This window comes from Ambystoma mexicanum, chromosome 13 (genome assembly GCF_040938575.1).
Source record: "Ambystoma mexicanum isolate Mex_15411 chromosome 13, UKY_AmexF1_1, whole genome shotgun sequence".
NCBI lineage: Eukaryota > Metazoa > Chordata > Amphibia > Caudata > Ambystomatidae > Ambystoma > Ambystoma mexicanum.
The window spans coordinates 72961218-72978597 of NC_090938.1; the positions used below are offsets into that span (position 1 = coordinate 72961218).

General features: G+C 46.5%; 1 protein-coding gene across 1 annotated transcript in view; it reads left to right on the forward strand.

The window, feature by feature from the left end:
* C13H6orf132 (chromosome 13 C6orf132 homolog) overlaps window positions 1–17380 on the forward strand; it is a 99004-nt gene that overhangs the window by 49036 nt on the left and 32588 nt on the right. Inside the window, exon 2 of the mRNA XM_069633295.1 lies at window positions 2543–2640. Coding sequence (XP_069489396.1) covers window positions 2543–2640 — 98 coding nt within the window. The remainder of the gene's footprint in view (window positions 1–2542; window positions 2641–17380) is intronic.

Below are 17380 nucleotides of genomic sequence, written 5' to 3' on the forward strand. Positions count from 1 at the left end.
CCCGGTCCGCACTTAGAAACCTCTGGGTATTAGGCGCATTATAAATAACCAATTACTTACTAGACAAAACGAATGCATTCTGGAATTAGCATCTTGATTCCCAATAAAATTTACTTAACATTGATCACGAGAGCTCAATGCTTTCTGAGAAGCAGGAGCTTGAAACGTGGCGCCCCGGTGACATGAAACATTTGCACCATACTCATGAAGTGAATGGGGTCTTCAGGGATTGCAGAAAAGGAACTCGCATTGCACTGACTCGAAAATGCAGGTTTTGCTTTCCAGAACACGTGGACGTTGCCACTAAATGCTGACGTGAAGTCCAATATAGGTGGGTGTTTCTACCATCGGATGCCCTTTTAATTTGCTTGTCCAACTGTGCCTTCTTTCCAGTAGTGGCTGGAGTCCAGGCTGTGGAGATTAGCAGTAATCCTAATCCATATTGGCCAATCAAATAACCAGGCTTGGCCTATGGTGCTTACATATTGGTGCGTTCTCATTAACCAAAGTCTTATTATTTTTTTTTTTGGTTTTGTTTTTTTCTTGTGTTGGCCTCTTAGTGAAAGTTTGTGTCAGTTATGCTTCCATTCAAACTTGCAAACTGCGGAACAGCCCACTGAGCGATCATGTAGTACAAATCTAAGACCGCTTCACACAGTTTGTATAGAACATTGTTGACCCTCCCCTCCGGGGAAACCTCCATTTACTTTTCTCCTTCAAACCGGCGTGGTCTGTTCTAAACCGGTAAAATCCGGTCGACATGTTGACGGACCAACTCATGCCTTTAGGGTGCCCATCTTGTGGCATTCACAGCAACTCTTGGTTGCTGGTCAGATTTCCGACTAGTTCCTTATTGTTCCCTCTTACTCTGTTAAAATGCGGGTAGCTTTTCCTACCGGACATGGCGACGGCGCTTCTTATTAAAAGGAGCGCAATCCTCCATGGTTTAGAAGCTCCTTGCATGCACCCTCAATCTGAGAGTCTTGTCGACGATTATACTTCAAAAGTAACAGTAGTTGATCAAAGCTGGCCCTCTACTCTCTGCATTTTATATATAGTGAGTTTCAAGTCCAAAGGTCCACATTTGAATCGGACGCTGCCAATTATTAGAAGACTGCTTAAGTCCACTTACTCGTAACTATTAAGACTATACAATTGAAAAAAATGCAGATACCTGAAGGTCGATAAATTCTGTAAACAATATTTCCCTGTTGGTCCCTTTTTTCATCCCCTACTGTTTATACATCTCTTCTTCCCCCCAGCCTCTTATGCCATCCCTATATTTTACCCTGACACACTCACTGTTTCTAGTAGTGGTTGACATTTGACTATTAGTAACTTTTTGGTAGGTTCAATTTGGGATGGACAATTTACACGCAATTCCACTTTGGCAATCTCTCATTTGGTGGTTGGTTTTTTTACCCATTACCGTAGAGGTGTATATTCCTTCCGTGAGAAGGGGTGTGTTTATCTTTATTCAAATGTAGTTTAACCAGAAAACCAAAATGGTTGACACGCAACTGCCCTGGGGTTGAACCCAGCCTGCGTTTCATCAGATAAGTTCAGGGTTCACTATATTATTTTGCTTTCGAGGACGCGACTGCCACATTTGTGGCCAATGTTATTGTCTGTTCAAACTTTACCCAAAGATGGGAAAACTGTAACTGGCGGGAGGTCTTACGGGTTAAACATAGCCACGAACCCATGTAATGAGGGTTGCATCAGCAACTCCTGTTTAGGCGGTATTCGCCATGCTCTAACTTGTAGGTGCATAAAGATATGGAATACCTCAAAACTATAGGTCCTAGAATCAAGGTGCCGTTGACTAAAAAGCTAGGATGGGCTGACGGGGGACCTTCATGAGTTGCTCATCTTGTGCTATGCTGGCCTCTTGCACATCTGTTGCTATGCTGGCCTCTTCCACATCTGTTGCTATGCTAGTCTCTTGCACGTTTGGTGCTATTCTGGCCTCTTCTGTTTAGATTTAGGAGCAAGACTGGTGATCTGTTGAAATCTGAATGACTATTTGCTTAAAATGAAACATCATAGCAAAATCAGCATGGTGGGGTCAGAGTAACTTCTTTGTAGATCAGATAACCCTCTCCAGGTTTAAGCCAAAGTTACATCAGAATCACTCAGTTACTTTTTAAGGGGGGGCATCGACCCCAAAATCTTCAGCATTTAGAAAGAAATTTGCAGCGTTTCCCAAGTGTATGTCTGTGGGAGATGCCGGCTCAGTGTGGCAAGACTTTAAAAAATAATATAAATACAGACTCATTAGAGGGCTCTATTTCACTGTATATGTCTCTACAGAGAAGTGCCTGATTTGTGCCTCCATGTTATGTGCAGAATATTTACATTGGACAATGATCGCGTCCCAGCAGCAGTGCCAACAGATTTTTAAATTAAATGTTAAAACTTGGCCAGTGATTAAATATGAGCAAATTGGCCCAGAGGACGTATACGGGAGGAATCTAATTTATAGCAGAAAGCGTTGTTCCGTTTTGTTGACTGATTGCTATATTTTGTTTTGGTCCCACAGATGGAGGCCTCCCCTCGTTCTCCTACGGAGACGATTCTGGAACTGCGACGCTCAAAGCGCGACCAAGGGTCCGACCTTTTTTGCCATTTTCATCCAACGTAAGTATAGAGTCTTCTATAAATCAAGTGTCATGAGGTTCTAGAATTCTGAAAATGCTGCTTTCCTGCTGCTTCTTTCTAAACCTCCTGATGTTCTAAGAAATGCTGGCCCCAGGAGGTAGGTGTGATGGATGCAGTACAGGTGGACCACATCACCACCTCACGGGACACCACTAGCTAGCCCTGCAAGCCTTTCCAGTTAGTCATTTCGTCCCAAAGCTTGCGTCCACTGTGTCAAATTGAGGCAGAGACGTCCCCTTCCCAGAATGCAAGAAAGCCATGGTTTGACAAAGGGTGGCAGAGACGCAGTCACCTACATGACGATGTTTCTGGGAGAGGGTGACTGGAGGGACACACCAACTTAGTATTAATGTTTTTATCTTCTGCCCTTTACCCCGTCTGACACAGTGCCCAAACACTGTTTTCAGTTTTTATCATAAATATAGTATTACAAAAACAGACAATTGGGGCCAGCAATCTAGGTGGGTTGCTGTACATCTTTCCCTGACCATTTGAGGGGCTCCCACATTCCTAACCCAGTCACCATTCTCCAAAAGGTCTCATTGCACTGCCAATTCACTACAAGGAGGGTACTCCGACTGTCTGGTCTATCCCTGAACTAGGGGCACTTTTAAGACCATGGCCTCCTCTCTGCCTCCCTCGGGGACTTCTTGGGGGACATAGCGTGGTAGTCTAAATGTCCTAGCACCTTTTTACCTACCAGTTGAGTCTGTCAACATTTTCCACTCTCTCCCTCGCTCTCTCCTCCATCGCTCTGTCCTCGCTCTCTCCTCCATCGCTCTGTCCTCCCTCTCTCTATCTCTCTCCTCGCTCTCTCCTCATCTCTCTCTCATCTCTCTCTCCTCATCTCTCTCTCCTCATCTCTCTCTCTCTCGCTCTCTCCTCGCTCTCTCCTCGCTCCTTATGAGTAGGAGGGTGAGCTTGTTTCCAATATAAAGTTATGCGAGCCCTGGCCAACAAAAACAAGTTGGCCTTTAGGTGGGATACTTTAGTGCAAGACTCTCCATCATACATATTCATGCATGTAATGCTTTTACACCTGTGAACGTTACTCTACTGTACAATTAAGTCTCTGCAATGTAACCATATTCTTAAGTTCAAGCGTCCAGATGCCCGAGTGTTAGGCACGCTACATAAATGTAATAAATAAATAAATCATGCAATCCAAAGAGAAATAATAAGGGAGCTAAGGACGTCTCAAGACCGTCCACCGCTTTCACCCAAGCCAACACCTCTTTCCAAATGGTCTGGATTGTGGGGCAGTCCCACCAGACATGCCAATAGTGCCACACCCCCTCCAACAAAGAGGGCCAATACATGGGAACATCTTGAAAAGCCTGTCCGGCGAGTTCCGCCATTGCTACAACAATCTATATCAATGCATCTTATATTGCATGGCCATTACGATTGACTATGAATGTCGGCACATCAACAGCCAAGGATCCCTGCCCTCCAAAAAGGGAATGTCAAGGTGCCCCATGCCTTCGAACCTTATGCAGTTTCGTGTCCCAGTTCGTCTGCCCCAGCAGGGCAGAGTAAGGTTTTGAAACCAAGCCCCTTGAGCCCACCTGTGAGTTTAGCACTGCTCAAAAGTCATCAAAGGGTGACTCAAAACAGCATTCCAGGTACGATCTGTGAGTACACCCCTTAATTGTAAATACATAAAGTTGGGCACTAGGACACATCCCCCACCCCAAATCTCATCAAGAACAGGCTTAGTGAGAAAAGAACCATCCTTATGTAGTTACCCTGCTCGTATCAGACCCTTCTCATAACGGGACTGGAATCAAAGAGGTTTGTGGATCTTGTTTGTTAGCGGGGAAGCCCAGAGACACTTGCAGGGGACGGGGGTTGAGGGGGAGGGGGGTTAGGGCAAGTCGTTCTATCCTGCAACAATATACATTTCCTCCATAACCCCCATAAAGATGCTAATACTGGATGCATCCTGACTCTCTTCGGGAGACGGTTAACGGGTACTGTGAAGGCATCATGAAGCAAGATACAGTCAACCGATTCACTTTTATTGACAAGAGGATTTATTTAATTGTCTGGCTAGACTAAGGCCTAACTTGCCCTAAGCCAAGGTGGGATTTCCCTATCTAAAGGAACTAAACTCAAAAGTCTGTTTGTGTCCAAAACCTATACTTGCCCTCACATCTAAAGATATACATTGTGTGGGGATGTCCGCACCAAAAGAAACTGTGTTCAAAATAAAGTTATGAGCTTCATCCAGCTCTGGCTTGTTTCAGCTTCCCCAAGTTCAAAATAGTTCCAAAAAGGTCTTGAATTTCCCTTCCCCAAGTTGAACACAGTTCCAGATATCTTGGGGAGTCCCTTCCCCAAGGAGGTAGCTCCTCCAACAGAAAAGTCGATGCAAGTCTTTTAACTTTCAAGGATACTTCCAGTATACCTTGGTAATTCTTCAAGCCCTTTAGTAGTTAACACAGATCAGTTCTTTCACTTCAGCACTTACACTACACAGCCTTGTATCTTGGCTCTCCTTGATTCTTGTCCACGTAGGAGCTACTCTGTCTAGGCGCAGTTGTCCCACCACACGGTCCACCCATTACAGGTCACGCAACCGATGACTTGTGATACTTGTTTACCAACTTGTGTATCTCTGCCAACCTGTATCAAAATGCCAACACTCAATGCCACTTTTCTTGGGTTCATTCAAAAATACTGAATAAAAATCACTGAATGCGTGATTTGGCCAAATTTCGGCTGTTAGAAAATTCCAAACGGCCAAAAAGTTTGACCAAATCACACATTCGGTGCTGGGGGATGGGGGGTGTCCCCACACCTTTGCTCCCTATATTGTGAGCAATGGTAGCCCCCACAGCTTTCCCGAAAAAAAAAAAATTACAAAAAATAAAAAAAGGAAAGAATCCTGCAGCGCCAGTTCCTGATCACGGAAGTGAAGGGAACAGGCGTTGCAGGGACACAAGGTAAGTAGGGGGCTCGGGGTGTGTTGGGGGTGGGGGTGTGGGCAGGGGTTTGGCTAAGTCAGATAAGTTCAGGGGAGAAAATACCGAAGGTTATTTCCAAAATATTGACTTCAGTCTGTTCTCCCTCGAACATTTTAAATTCGGTCTTTCGACCCTGATCCCTTTTCTTGAACAGTTGCCTGGTTTCGCCACTGCCTGTTTATTCCTTGGATATCTCTGTACTCACATTTGGTTCAGACTTTCTTTGATACACTTTGTAATTCGAGCACTCTGTCGGGCCTTTTTTCAATACAGGCTCCCTCTCTGAACCTGCCAGTAATCACCATTTGCTGTAGTGTCCTCCTTAGCAGTCATTTGGCTTTTCCACAACTTGTATTCAATTCATTCTGTGGTGATCATCCTTTTCCGCCACCATGCTTTCACATTGTTCATCAAAATTCATGAACCTGCCTTTCACAGCTTGCTTTATTCTTAATTCATAAGTGCTCATTACGGGCTTTCACTTAGTCCATAAATGCACATCATTGGGCCTCATTACGAATCAGGCGTTAAGGGGTTAACGGCGCCGTAAACGGCACCGACCCTTAACGCCTGATTCCGAGTTCCCTTAGCGCCATGGTGAGTTTAACGCCTGCATTTTGCAGGCATTAAAATCCATGGCGCTAAGGGACCATGGTGCTAATTACGCCACTGTAATTTACGGTGGCATAATTAGCGCCTTCCCCACTCCCATTATGCCCGATGGGGCAAGAATGGGGAAGGGTAAAATGGGAAATGGGGATTTACCGCCCCACTCACCTTGGAATGGGGCGGTAAATCCGCCATCCACCATGGTGTAAACGTAGTTTACACCATGGTGGTAAGGGTACGACCCAGGCGGTAACTTACCGCCTGGGTCGTAATGAGGCCCATTCACTTTTCACTCGTGCTGTATTTGCATATAATTTCCATATCGTCTCTTTAGTTCGGTATTCAATAAATGTTATTGCATTTTACAAAATACTTGTCCATTTGTGGTTATTCAATATTCTTTCATTTGGTCTCCAGACCCCTTTCTTAGAAGTTTCAATTCGATCGGAAATAGCAGATGTCCAATTCGCGCCCCTCGAGTGCCCCGCTATGAGTGTTACCTTTTTCACACTCAACGCTTCTCAGCAGCTCCTCCGGGCATCTTTCTTCTGTTTTCTGGCTTCCACTTACTTAACGGCTACACGTCAGGAGTTCCAGCGAGAAGAGCTTGCCACCCGTGAACCTTGCTGCAGCGGCCCAGGGCTCTTCTGAGTCTTCTCGGTTCCCCAGCTCCAGCTTGGAACACGCAGCATAGGAGATTGCAAGGGCTCTGACTGTCTCACGGCACGGGTGGGGGACAGTGCCTCTCTCAACCCACTGCAATACACAGTGTCCTCTCCACCAGCCCCTGTGGCCTCTTAATTGTCTGCAGGTGCAAGTCCTTTACCTGGCCACAGTTATTAAGGGGACATGCCTGAACCTCGCAATGGTTTTCCACCATAGTACTCTTCCTCATCTCAGTACCAAGTGGTGAAATTGACTAGAAGTGTGCATTACTACTAGTTGCCACTTCCTCATCCCAGTCTCGAAGGCATATGATTGTGGGGCAGTTGGTGTGTATGGAAGGGAAAAGGACTGCACGACAGGGTGCATCATTACTGGTTGTTTACTTCTTGGTTTGGCCTGGGTTTGATGTTAACCATGGCTATATAAAGAGCGGATCTCCTAGTTGCTCCCTTTCTTGTCTTTTTATAGCAATGGTACTCCCGAGCATCCTTTTGAAAGAAAAGAAAAGAAAAGAAAAGGAAAGGGGAGCGGTTGACAGTACCCTATGAAAGCTTCTGGGACTGAGGGTTCATTATGAAAAGGGAATGGGGAATACCGTGTCTCACCTAAGAACACCCTCCCTCCATTCCCCAAATCTCCTCCACCCAGGTGATCATCCCTCGTATGTCCAGCCACAGGGTTGGGATCCAAAAGCAATGGCCTTTCCCGGGCCACCTGAGCAGCGGATATCTGGGAGAAGGAAGTGAGAACGCCCTCAGGTTTCTCACAGTGCCCGCAACCATCCCCCCACGGTGACCGGGGCCATCAAGTCATTTTCAACAGTGACCCACTTCTCAGCATTGCTGACTCAAAGATGGTCCAACAGGACTCTTAATTGTACTCCCATAAATCCGGGAAGTCTATTTTACCGTTTTTGGTTGAATCAATATACTTTAGGCTCTCTCTCTTTCTCTCTCTTTCTCTCTTTCTCTTTCTCTCTCTTTCTCTCTCAATCTCTCTCTCTCTTTCTCTTCCTCTCTCCCCGGCTCCCTTGATCTCTCTTTCTCCTCCCCCCCCACCCCTTGGCTCCCTTTTTCTCTCCCCGGCTCCCTTGTTCTCCCCCCCCCCCTCACTCCCTGGCTCCCTTTTTCTCTCCCCGGGTTCCTTGTTCTCTTTTTCTCTCCCCGGGTTCCTTGTTCTCTTTTTCTCTCCCCGGGTTCCTTGTTCTCTTTTTCTCTCCCCGGCTCCCTTGTTCTCTTTTTCTCTCCCCGGCTCCCTTGTTCTCTTTTTCTCTCCCCGGCTCCATTGTTCTCTCTTTTTCTCTTCCTGGCTCCCTCGTTCTCTTTCTCTCCCTCTCTCCCTTGTTCTCTTTCACTCGCTCTCTCCCCGGCTCCCTTGTTCTCGCTCCCTCTCCCAGGCTCTCTTGTTCTTGATGCATGTCTCTCTCCTGCTCCCTTGTTCTCTCACTCTCTCCCCTTCTCCCTTGCTCTCTCTGTCCTCCACTCTTTCTTTCTCTCCCCCCTCCCTCCAACCCACTGCTGCCTTTCTCTCTCTCTCTCCTACTCCCTGTAGTTATTGCTCATAGGCACCCGTGTGATAGCAAGTAAACCCACTCCACAATCAAAATATACGAAACTGATTGGCAGAAATCCAACCAGACGTTGGTCATCCATGAGGCGAGGTGGAGTAAACAGCCAGCCTCCCTCCAGTGATGATACGCTGTGTGATGACCACTTCCGCCACGTGTCAGGGAACGCCCGCATGTGCTGAGCGGTGACGGGCCACCCGTGGAAGACCTTCGACCGCCATCCTCATTAGTGTCAAGTGTTGAGTTACTCCTTCAGAGAACGTGGAGTGATGAGTGCATTATCCGGGCGAGTGCATGGCCTGCAATGCGCTCGCTGTGCTGGAGCGACCTGCTGCTTCCGCTGCCAGGGCCTGCCCATCCGTCATGCGCTGGGCCTCTCTCCCGTCTTACTCACGACGTCCCCGCCCTTTCCAAGTTTCAGTGCGCCTTGCTTTCTGGCTCTCCCTTTTTCTCGTCGTCATCCTCCTCCTCTTTAAATTGTCATTTTAAATGTGTAATTGTAAATAGGCCTGAGTTCAAACGGGACCCGGAAGGGGGGGGGGGGGATACCAGGGGACCTGCAGAGTACTCTGTTATGTGTCTGTCCGTTTTGGTGACTTCTATCCCTGTTAAAGGATCATTGCAAAGCTATGGTTACTGGTGGTTTCTTAGAGGGTGGAAATGGGAGGGGGGTTGGGGGGGCGTTGTAATCAGAAATGTGGACTTCGTTTCAACCTCCTAATTCGGTAAAAGGTGGCCTGCGCCTCTTCTGAATTAAATCAACAATATGACAAGTAGCAGGAGCAACCGACAAACCGTAAACAAAAGGGCCAATCTTTTGGGTCTCTCGCCCCCAATTTTTTCTCTCTGTCCTTGATGCTTTAAACAAAGCGTTTACTGCACATCACAAGAAGCAGAAGGAAAGTGATGCTTTGTTGGAAATGTGGTGGTTAATCAGGATCCGCTGTGCCTTTCTGACGGCCAGGATCTGCTGTGCCTTTCTGACGGCCGGGTAAGGATCCGCTGTGCCTTTCTGCAGGCCGGGTAAGGATCCGCTGTGCCTCTATCTGTCGGCCGGGTAAGGATCCGCTGTGCCTTTCTGATGGCTGGGTAAGGATCTGCTGTGCCTTTCTGACGGCCGGGTAAGGATCTGCTGTGCCTTTCTGCCGGCCGGGTAAGGATCTGCTGTGCCTTTCTGCCGGCCGGGTAAGGATCCGCTGTGCCTTTCTGACGGCTGGGTAAGGATCCGCTGTGCCTTTCTGACGGCTGGGTAAGGATCCGCTGTGCCTTTCTGACGGCTGGGTAAGGATCCGCTGTGCCTTTCTGACGGCCGGGTAAGGATCTGCTGTGCCTTTCTTCCAGCTGGGTAAGGATCTGCTGTGCCTTTCTGACGGCCGGGTAAGGATCTGCTGTGCCTTTCTGACGGCCGGGTAAGGATCTGCTGTGGCTGTCTGCCAGCTGGGTAAGGATCCACTGTGCCTTTCTGCCAGATGGGCAAGGATCTGCTGTGCCTGTCTGCCAGCTGGGTAAGGATCCTCTGACTTTCTGCCAGCCAGGTAAGGATTCTCCTGCTGACTTTAGATGTGCACGTTTCTTCTTTTCGTCAATAATTGATTTGACTTTTATGAATCAATTGGTTTTCTTTTCTAAAAATAGATTTTGATTTTTCAAGAATACATACATAGATTTCCCAATTTTAATTATTGGGGCAAATTAGTAGGGGATTTGAAATATGGTGCCTGGTGAATTTGATGGCGTACCGCCAAATCAATGTTTCCCAATCTCGCCCTCTGCCTTTCATTATTTTGAATGCATTTATCCATCATTTCTACTCTCGCAGAAGAGGTAAACCTCCTTTAACACAGTCATTTTTGATGCCCATTTCCAAACACTTTTCTATTTTTATTTTTCTGTTCTTGGGGCGTACTGTCAAATTATTATTTTCTATGTAAATTTCGGAAATTCATGCATTTTTGTGAAACTGATCATATTTTTCCCCTTAATCTCGTGATAAAAAATCCCAGTTGCGCGCTTTAGATGAAACCAAGAGTTTGACAGCATTTCGTCGTAGACATCCCGCACGACTCGTACTGTACCCTCATTACCACAATCTTTATATCATTTGTGGCGTTGATGGCCACAAAAATAACTTTTCATATAGTGCTTTGCCGATTTTGCTTTTGATGGCACTGTAAACAAAACGAGTGTGAACTTTTTCTTTCCAAACGTAAATGTTTCTCAGTTGAGCAAACGGAGAAGGCTAGAAGCAGGGCTCTAAGTAAGATATCGAAGTGGGAGCCTTTTACTCCCTATTTTTTTCTTTTTTCATTGGGAGTGAAATCATTTTTATGGGCGTTTATAAAAAAAACACACAAAAAAACAAGTAATTCCCATTCAATATCATGGTATACCCTTCTCCCAATTGTCACTATTGCTCCTCTAACTTGGTTACTTTTCTTTCATTTTCTCCTTGGGTGATCATGAAAGGCCACCCTAGCAAACATTTTGAACAGTACACATAATGCTGGCAAATATGAGATGAAGGATTATCTTAAGTAATGCAGTGACATGTCAGTTACCAACAGTGGTGATTCGTCCTGGGACGATAGCTCGGGGGCAACGCGCTCGCCTTGGAAGCAAGACGACGCGTAGCAACACGGGCTCGATCCCCGGGTCCGCGCTTAGAAACCTCTGGATATTAAGCGCATTATAAATAACCAATTACAAAATAAATGGTATAGAGGTTGATTTGGGGATTAAAAAGACCTGGCAAATATGTGTTTAGTTATCTAGAGACCGAAGCGGCCTTCAGCATTCCACTAAGTCAGCAAAAGCATAGATTGGTTAGCACTGGCACCCTTTATCTCCTATGACGTTGTGTTGTTCCTGTGCTTATTGCAACATATGCAAACACCCCCCTCTGCCCTTTTTTGTAAAAGATGTAATCGCTCCAGGGCTTGGTTGCAATTCTCCGAAGGCAAATATGATTCAACAGTGTGTGTTTAAACCTCAAACTGGAGGATCAGGAGTTCCACTGTAGTGTGTACACGCCTAGCCAGGGTGCATAAGGACCACAGAAAGAATGTGTTTCTCTGCAGGAGGGCGGAGGCACCGAGAAGAGGCGCTTCCAGTCTTTGTGTCTGCAGGTGTGTGCAAACATCCCTCTTGTAAATTGAGCCCTTTGTTGGTTTAAAGCAAATTGATTTCCTTGAATGATGGAATTTGCATTTGAACTTGACTTGGTTGAAAGGCCTTCATAATTAATCATGTGCTGTGGATACTGGATTTCTGAGCCCGGTGTAATGAGGATACTAGTCTTTTAATGTTCAGCTTGTAGTCCTCCCCTCAACAAAGATCCTTTCAGGATTTTAGGACAACTTCCTTTTCACTGTTTAGAAGAATTTGGCGTGGCAGAAACTGGGCCCGCGCAATATTTCGAAGTGTCCAGGAACTTATTTTGTTTTGTTGCAATACAAAAACCTTCACCATGTCAGCTTCTAAACTTCCAGCAGCCACCTACACCCACCCCCTAAACAGGATTTATAAAGAGGGAAAAAAAAAACCCATGCTGGCGCAAATTGTATCCAAAAAGCTGATTTCATGCGGTCTTGGATGGTCCTGGGAAAGGTCCCTTTCTCCATTTCAGGAACGGTTGGCGCAAAGTCCTTTTTCTGTTTTTGTATTAGTCTGTCTTTGTCATCCTGAGCGACTTCTGTACCTGATCATGTGACAAGAGTCTTTTCGAAGTGTGCAGACGCTGCAGTAAACCTTGGGACGTACCTGCTGCCCTCCTACTCTGCAACCATGCTGGGTAGTCGGCTTTCCACTGTTGCACGTCACTACACAATGCCCTGTTGTTCCTGAGTCCAAGCCCTGTGCAGCTTCCCATTGCTAGAGGCCTGCTGTGTAGTCAGCCGTTCATCGTGACGATAGCCCTACCAACTGTTACTCCACTGCCCATAACTATCAGCCTTAAGGGATGAGCAGTGCAGTGGCCCAGGTCACCAAGTGCCCTGTGCAAGATTTTTGCGTGTGCCCACCGGGCGACCCTGGGTCTGGCACGGTCTATAACACCTCCCCTCCCCCACATAGCAAGTTTTACTTACCTATTCTGTCTTCGTCTGGAAGGCCTCCACTCTGTCTCCTGCGTCCCAGCAAACTCCCGCTTCCACAATGCAGACAAGAAACCAGGAAGCGGAGAGCGTTTCCTGTAATGCGCAGTGGGGCTGGAGCTGGAATGAAAGTAATGTTCTAGTTGCAGCGCGGCACGCGCCTCAACTAGAAAAATGCTTTCTGAAGTCAGCGCATGCACTCCAACTTCAGAAAGCTTGTAGGAGAAGTTTAAGGGGCGATGGAGTGCGCTTGGTGCCCCTGTGCGGCCGCACCACTCGATCGCCTGCTGAGCCGTCCCTGGGGATGAGGTCTTGTGTAAATGTACCAACTGCCCTAATCGCTGTGGCCCCAATTTCACTTGCTTGTATTTATCCATACCTATGTTAACAGAATGTCCACAAACACCCAGAAAGAAGAAACATAGTGGAATACTTAGACTACCGATCTAGACCCACAAAGCAATAGAATGGAATGAATTTTCCACATTTGGAGAAACTGACTTAACTTTATTTTTGAGTTCAGCTTCGTCTGCACAGCATGCATCCACGTGGTTGCTTCAGTGCACAAGGTGTGCACCTTCCGATGGGGCCGATTGCTGGAAGTGCATGCAAAGCAGCCATGGCCTTTCAATACACCTGCAACAAGAATGCAGTTTTCCCTTTTCCTAAAGGTGAAGCAATGGATAATTATGTGCGGTGGGATGAAGCCAAGCGTGGGAGAGAGGGTTCCTTCTCGTGGAAACCTGGGGGAGTCACTTCACACCCGGCTACTACCAACATTTCCTGGGTTTCTTTGTTGCCATTAAAAGGGAATCTTGGTGCGTGGTTTGTGTAGCTTACTGAGCAGAGGACGGAGGCTATTTTATGGAATCAATCATTTATTTCACTGACCTCCATTTCTTTGAGGCCTTCCTCTTGTTCATCTCCTACAATATATTTTCCTGGGTTCTCGAGTATTTGGGTGGGTGGGTGGTCAGCAAAGTACCCCTTCTCCAATTTGCAATTGGGGCTTGATCAGCTGTATGCAAAGATTACTCTGGACCTCGGCAAAGTGGATCCTGGGGTCTTTTCTATAGGACTAACCCTTGACCTTTAGCAGCCCTGGTTTGTCAGACCAAACGGCTTTTCCAAAGTGAATCCTTGGACGTTGGATCTTCACAACGTGAAACCCAGGGCGCTTGATGCGGGCCCGTCACCCTGCCAGATCCATGATGTGAACGGCGCCTTTACTCATGGTTTGTGAGGTGCCTGTGTGAAGAGCAATTATTCATTTTAAAAAAGGGAAGGAGGCGAGAACTCTGCCCGGGCATAAACCAAAGATTGAAAACACGCTTGGTAGTCGGGAGAAAACCGGTTACTATCGTCTTGTAAAATGTCCATGTTGCTGAGCTACACAGACCTCTCTGCTGATCAAATACTTGATCCAGCAGGTGAACCAAAAAACGTCAAGGATAGAGCAGAACGCGGTAATGGAAATGGCTGAAATTAGGTGACCTAGTGGTTAAGATATCCTGGGGCTGCAAATTGCGTCAATATCCAGGTTTTTCATTTTCAGTTCAATTTCCACGGATTTCTCTTGAACTTAGCCAGGCTTTCACCTTCCTTTTGCTCCTTCCTTACCTCGTTTACAATTAGTTTGCTTTGATACAACTCTTTTATGTTCCTTCCATTTGAGGATTTGACTTAAGAAAGCTGTAATTGAGATACAAGGGATTTTCCTTTGTTTAGTAACAAGTTATCTTAATTCGAATGAAACCATGTCCTGGACTTCTGTAGGAAATTATCCAGCTTAAGAACGGGCTTGGCAAGCCCGTTGCCCCTGGTGTCCTGGATATGGGTTACAGAGAACCAGACCTGAACTTATCTGTGTTGGTAGGTGCTAGGGGTAGGCCCCAGGGCTAGTCCTGGGTCTCACATGAGGTTTATCCAATGAATGCTTTAATCAGCCTTTGTTGTGCCAGGTGGGTGGTGTCCTGCTCATCACATCTTGTTCCAGTTCACACAGGATAGTTGCCAACTCCCTGCTTAAGTTTCTTACTTGGCTGGTATGCAGAACTCCAATTCTTTAACAATGCTATTTGCAAGTTCAACAATTCATTTTCTGGACTATGAAAACATTTCACACTGGGGGCAGCTAGATCTTCACATGACGCATATATTTGATCTGCACACTCGGGGAAGATTTACTCACTGACTGATTGGTTATTTCTAACAGGCTAAATACCCAGAGGTTTCTAAGCGCGGATCCGGGGATCGAACCTGTGTTGCTCCGCGTCGTCTTGCTTCCAAGGCAAGCGCGTTGCCCCTGAGCTATCCTACCGAGACAACCTTGAATGAGATCGTCCATAAAAGGTTGAATCAGGATGTGATATGTCATTGTGATTTATACCATGCACCGCTGCCGTTTTGGTCTCCAGGTGCTTCGGCAGATCCGAAAAGTAAAGAGTACTGGGAAGGCTTAGTTAGTGGGATTGAGAGGAGAAAAGTGCAAGAGAGCTTTGATGTGCTGTTATTGGCTTGAGTTTGGGAAAAACGGTCACACTGTGCTGGTTTGTTTTACTTGGTGTTTGGAGTATGAGTGTGTATGGGGTGATTTGTGTGTGTTTGGTTTAGTTTCTAGTTGGGTGTTGCATAGGGTGTGCAGTTTTGGTGGTCTTAGGTTCTTGCTGCGGTAGAAGTATCAGTGCGGTTTGTTCTGTGATTGAGGGTGAGTATTGAGGATATTGGAGTTTTGAGCACGCGGCATCTAACTTCAGTTAAATTGAAAACAATGGCTATAGTAAAAAATCTAGCAAAATTCAATACAATGACTATACTCCAATTCAGAAAAATTCAATACAATGACTATACTTGAATAAGCAGCTACATTTAACCCACTGGATGTACTTACCAAGCACCCTAAGTTCAATGGTGAGGCTAACTTTGGTCAACTTTGTGGTGCAGCTACTTTCAACACACTGGCAATTGAGTGGTAGTAATAGTAAGGTAATGGCAGGATTTCAGAAGCATGGCACGGGCTGTGCTCCCATTTCTTACCTGGTTGTAGCAGTAGACTGCTTTTTAGGGCACCCAGGTGCAAACAGGGGATGGAGGTACCCTTAGCCGTGGCTCTTAGCCGGCTGCCTGGGAAGGCTGCCCTGGGGGAGCTGTTAACGTGGAGGCTCCTGGGGCAGCTGGCCCAGAATGTGCCCAATCTTTGTGCGGGGGAGGGGCAGGAAGGAGGGCTGGCCAGTGTGAAAGCCTGGAAATGAACACCAAAGCATTTGGCGATATGGTGAGGGGAAAAGAGGCTTGTGGGTGGTGATGAACAACAGTGTTCATTCAGCAGGCAGGGCTGTCGGAAGATGTGGTGAGGCCCGGGGCAAAACATTTGGTGAGGCCCCCTTACAATTTTTTGCACTCGGCCAGCGGCGGCACCTACGCAAACAGGCGACTCGAGTAATTTCCCCTTGAGTTTGTGTGCAGGATCCCAAATATGGTTTATTACTACAACTCCAAATCAACTACAGCAAAGTTAGATTCCTCTACTGAAGAAAGGTTTATGCCAGACTAACTTTTGTATCATATGCAGAAATATATATAGGATGGCATGAGCTCTCCACTGCGCCACTTCCAACTCTCTGAGGGTCAGTCACTTTTCCAAGCAAAGAGTTGAGGGCAGATCGCTTTCTGCGGCTGGGGCCTCCCTCTGGAAACATCCTGCCTGCCACTCTGAAACTTGAACAGAACCATCACCGGTTCTGGAAGCAACTCAAGACCTGTCTCTTTGCTTCTGCCTTTTCTCTTTCTCTCCCTTGCTGATCACCTGCCTGATCCATGCACTGGTCACCTGGTCAAGCTCTGAATTCGGGCCCAGGTCCCTGCCTGTCCTGTTGCAATCACCCACTGCCTCTTGGCTCCGCTGCACTTGTGGTCTGTATCTGTAAACCTTCAGTCCCCTCTCTTGCACTTATTCTCCACCCATTGGCTGCACTTACCCACACTTGCCACCCGTTGGCTGCACTCTTGTTTCTCCTTTGTTCCTGCACTTCTGCATCCTACCCCACACTCAGCACTTCTCCCCTGCCCCCTTCCCTGCTCTTGCGCGATCTGAATTACACAAGGCCTAGTAAGATCTGTGTTTTGTACTACTCTTTTGTTTCTCCATCCTTTCCTTGTCGCACCTAGAAACACTTGTGTACAGGCACGTTATAAATGCCATATCATATCATTAAGGAGCACCCTGCCCCCGTGTGCACATTAAAACACACATCATACACAGTGACAAATGATGTATATTGGAGGCTGGTACATTTCTGAACTGAAGAGGCTTAAATGTGTGTGCCAAATAAGCAGGATCAACAGAGCACAGTGAGGGAGGCCAAACCAAACAAGGGTTGCTTGAGGGGGGGTTCTCACTCCCAAGAAAATGTTTGAAACATTGGGTTAAAAGTATGCATTTTACTGCACTTTCTTTGCAAAACTGGGTAGAAATCCATACAGTTTGCAATTGGTTTTGTATGGAAACACATGGAAAATCCCATAGTTGCAAATCACAAACCGTGCGTAGGAACATTTTCCAATAAATTTCATGCCACCTTTCCACGTGAGATATGCTAGTATAAAAATATATTCATGCTGGTTGTTCTAATTATGTCCATACAGGCTGCATCAATATATGCCATTATTACCATGTTCAGACTGCCAGCTAGTAAAAATGCCATGCCACAGAAAGTATATCCAGGCTGACAGTGTACCATAAGTGTTATTACTGGCTAGATTGGCCTGCATTCAATTTAGCCAAGTATTATGTTTGCTTTGACCTTGATGCATAGTCC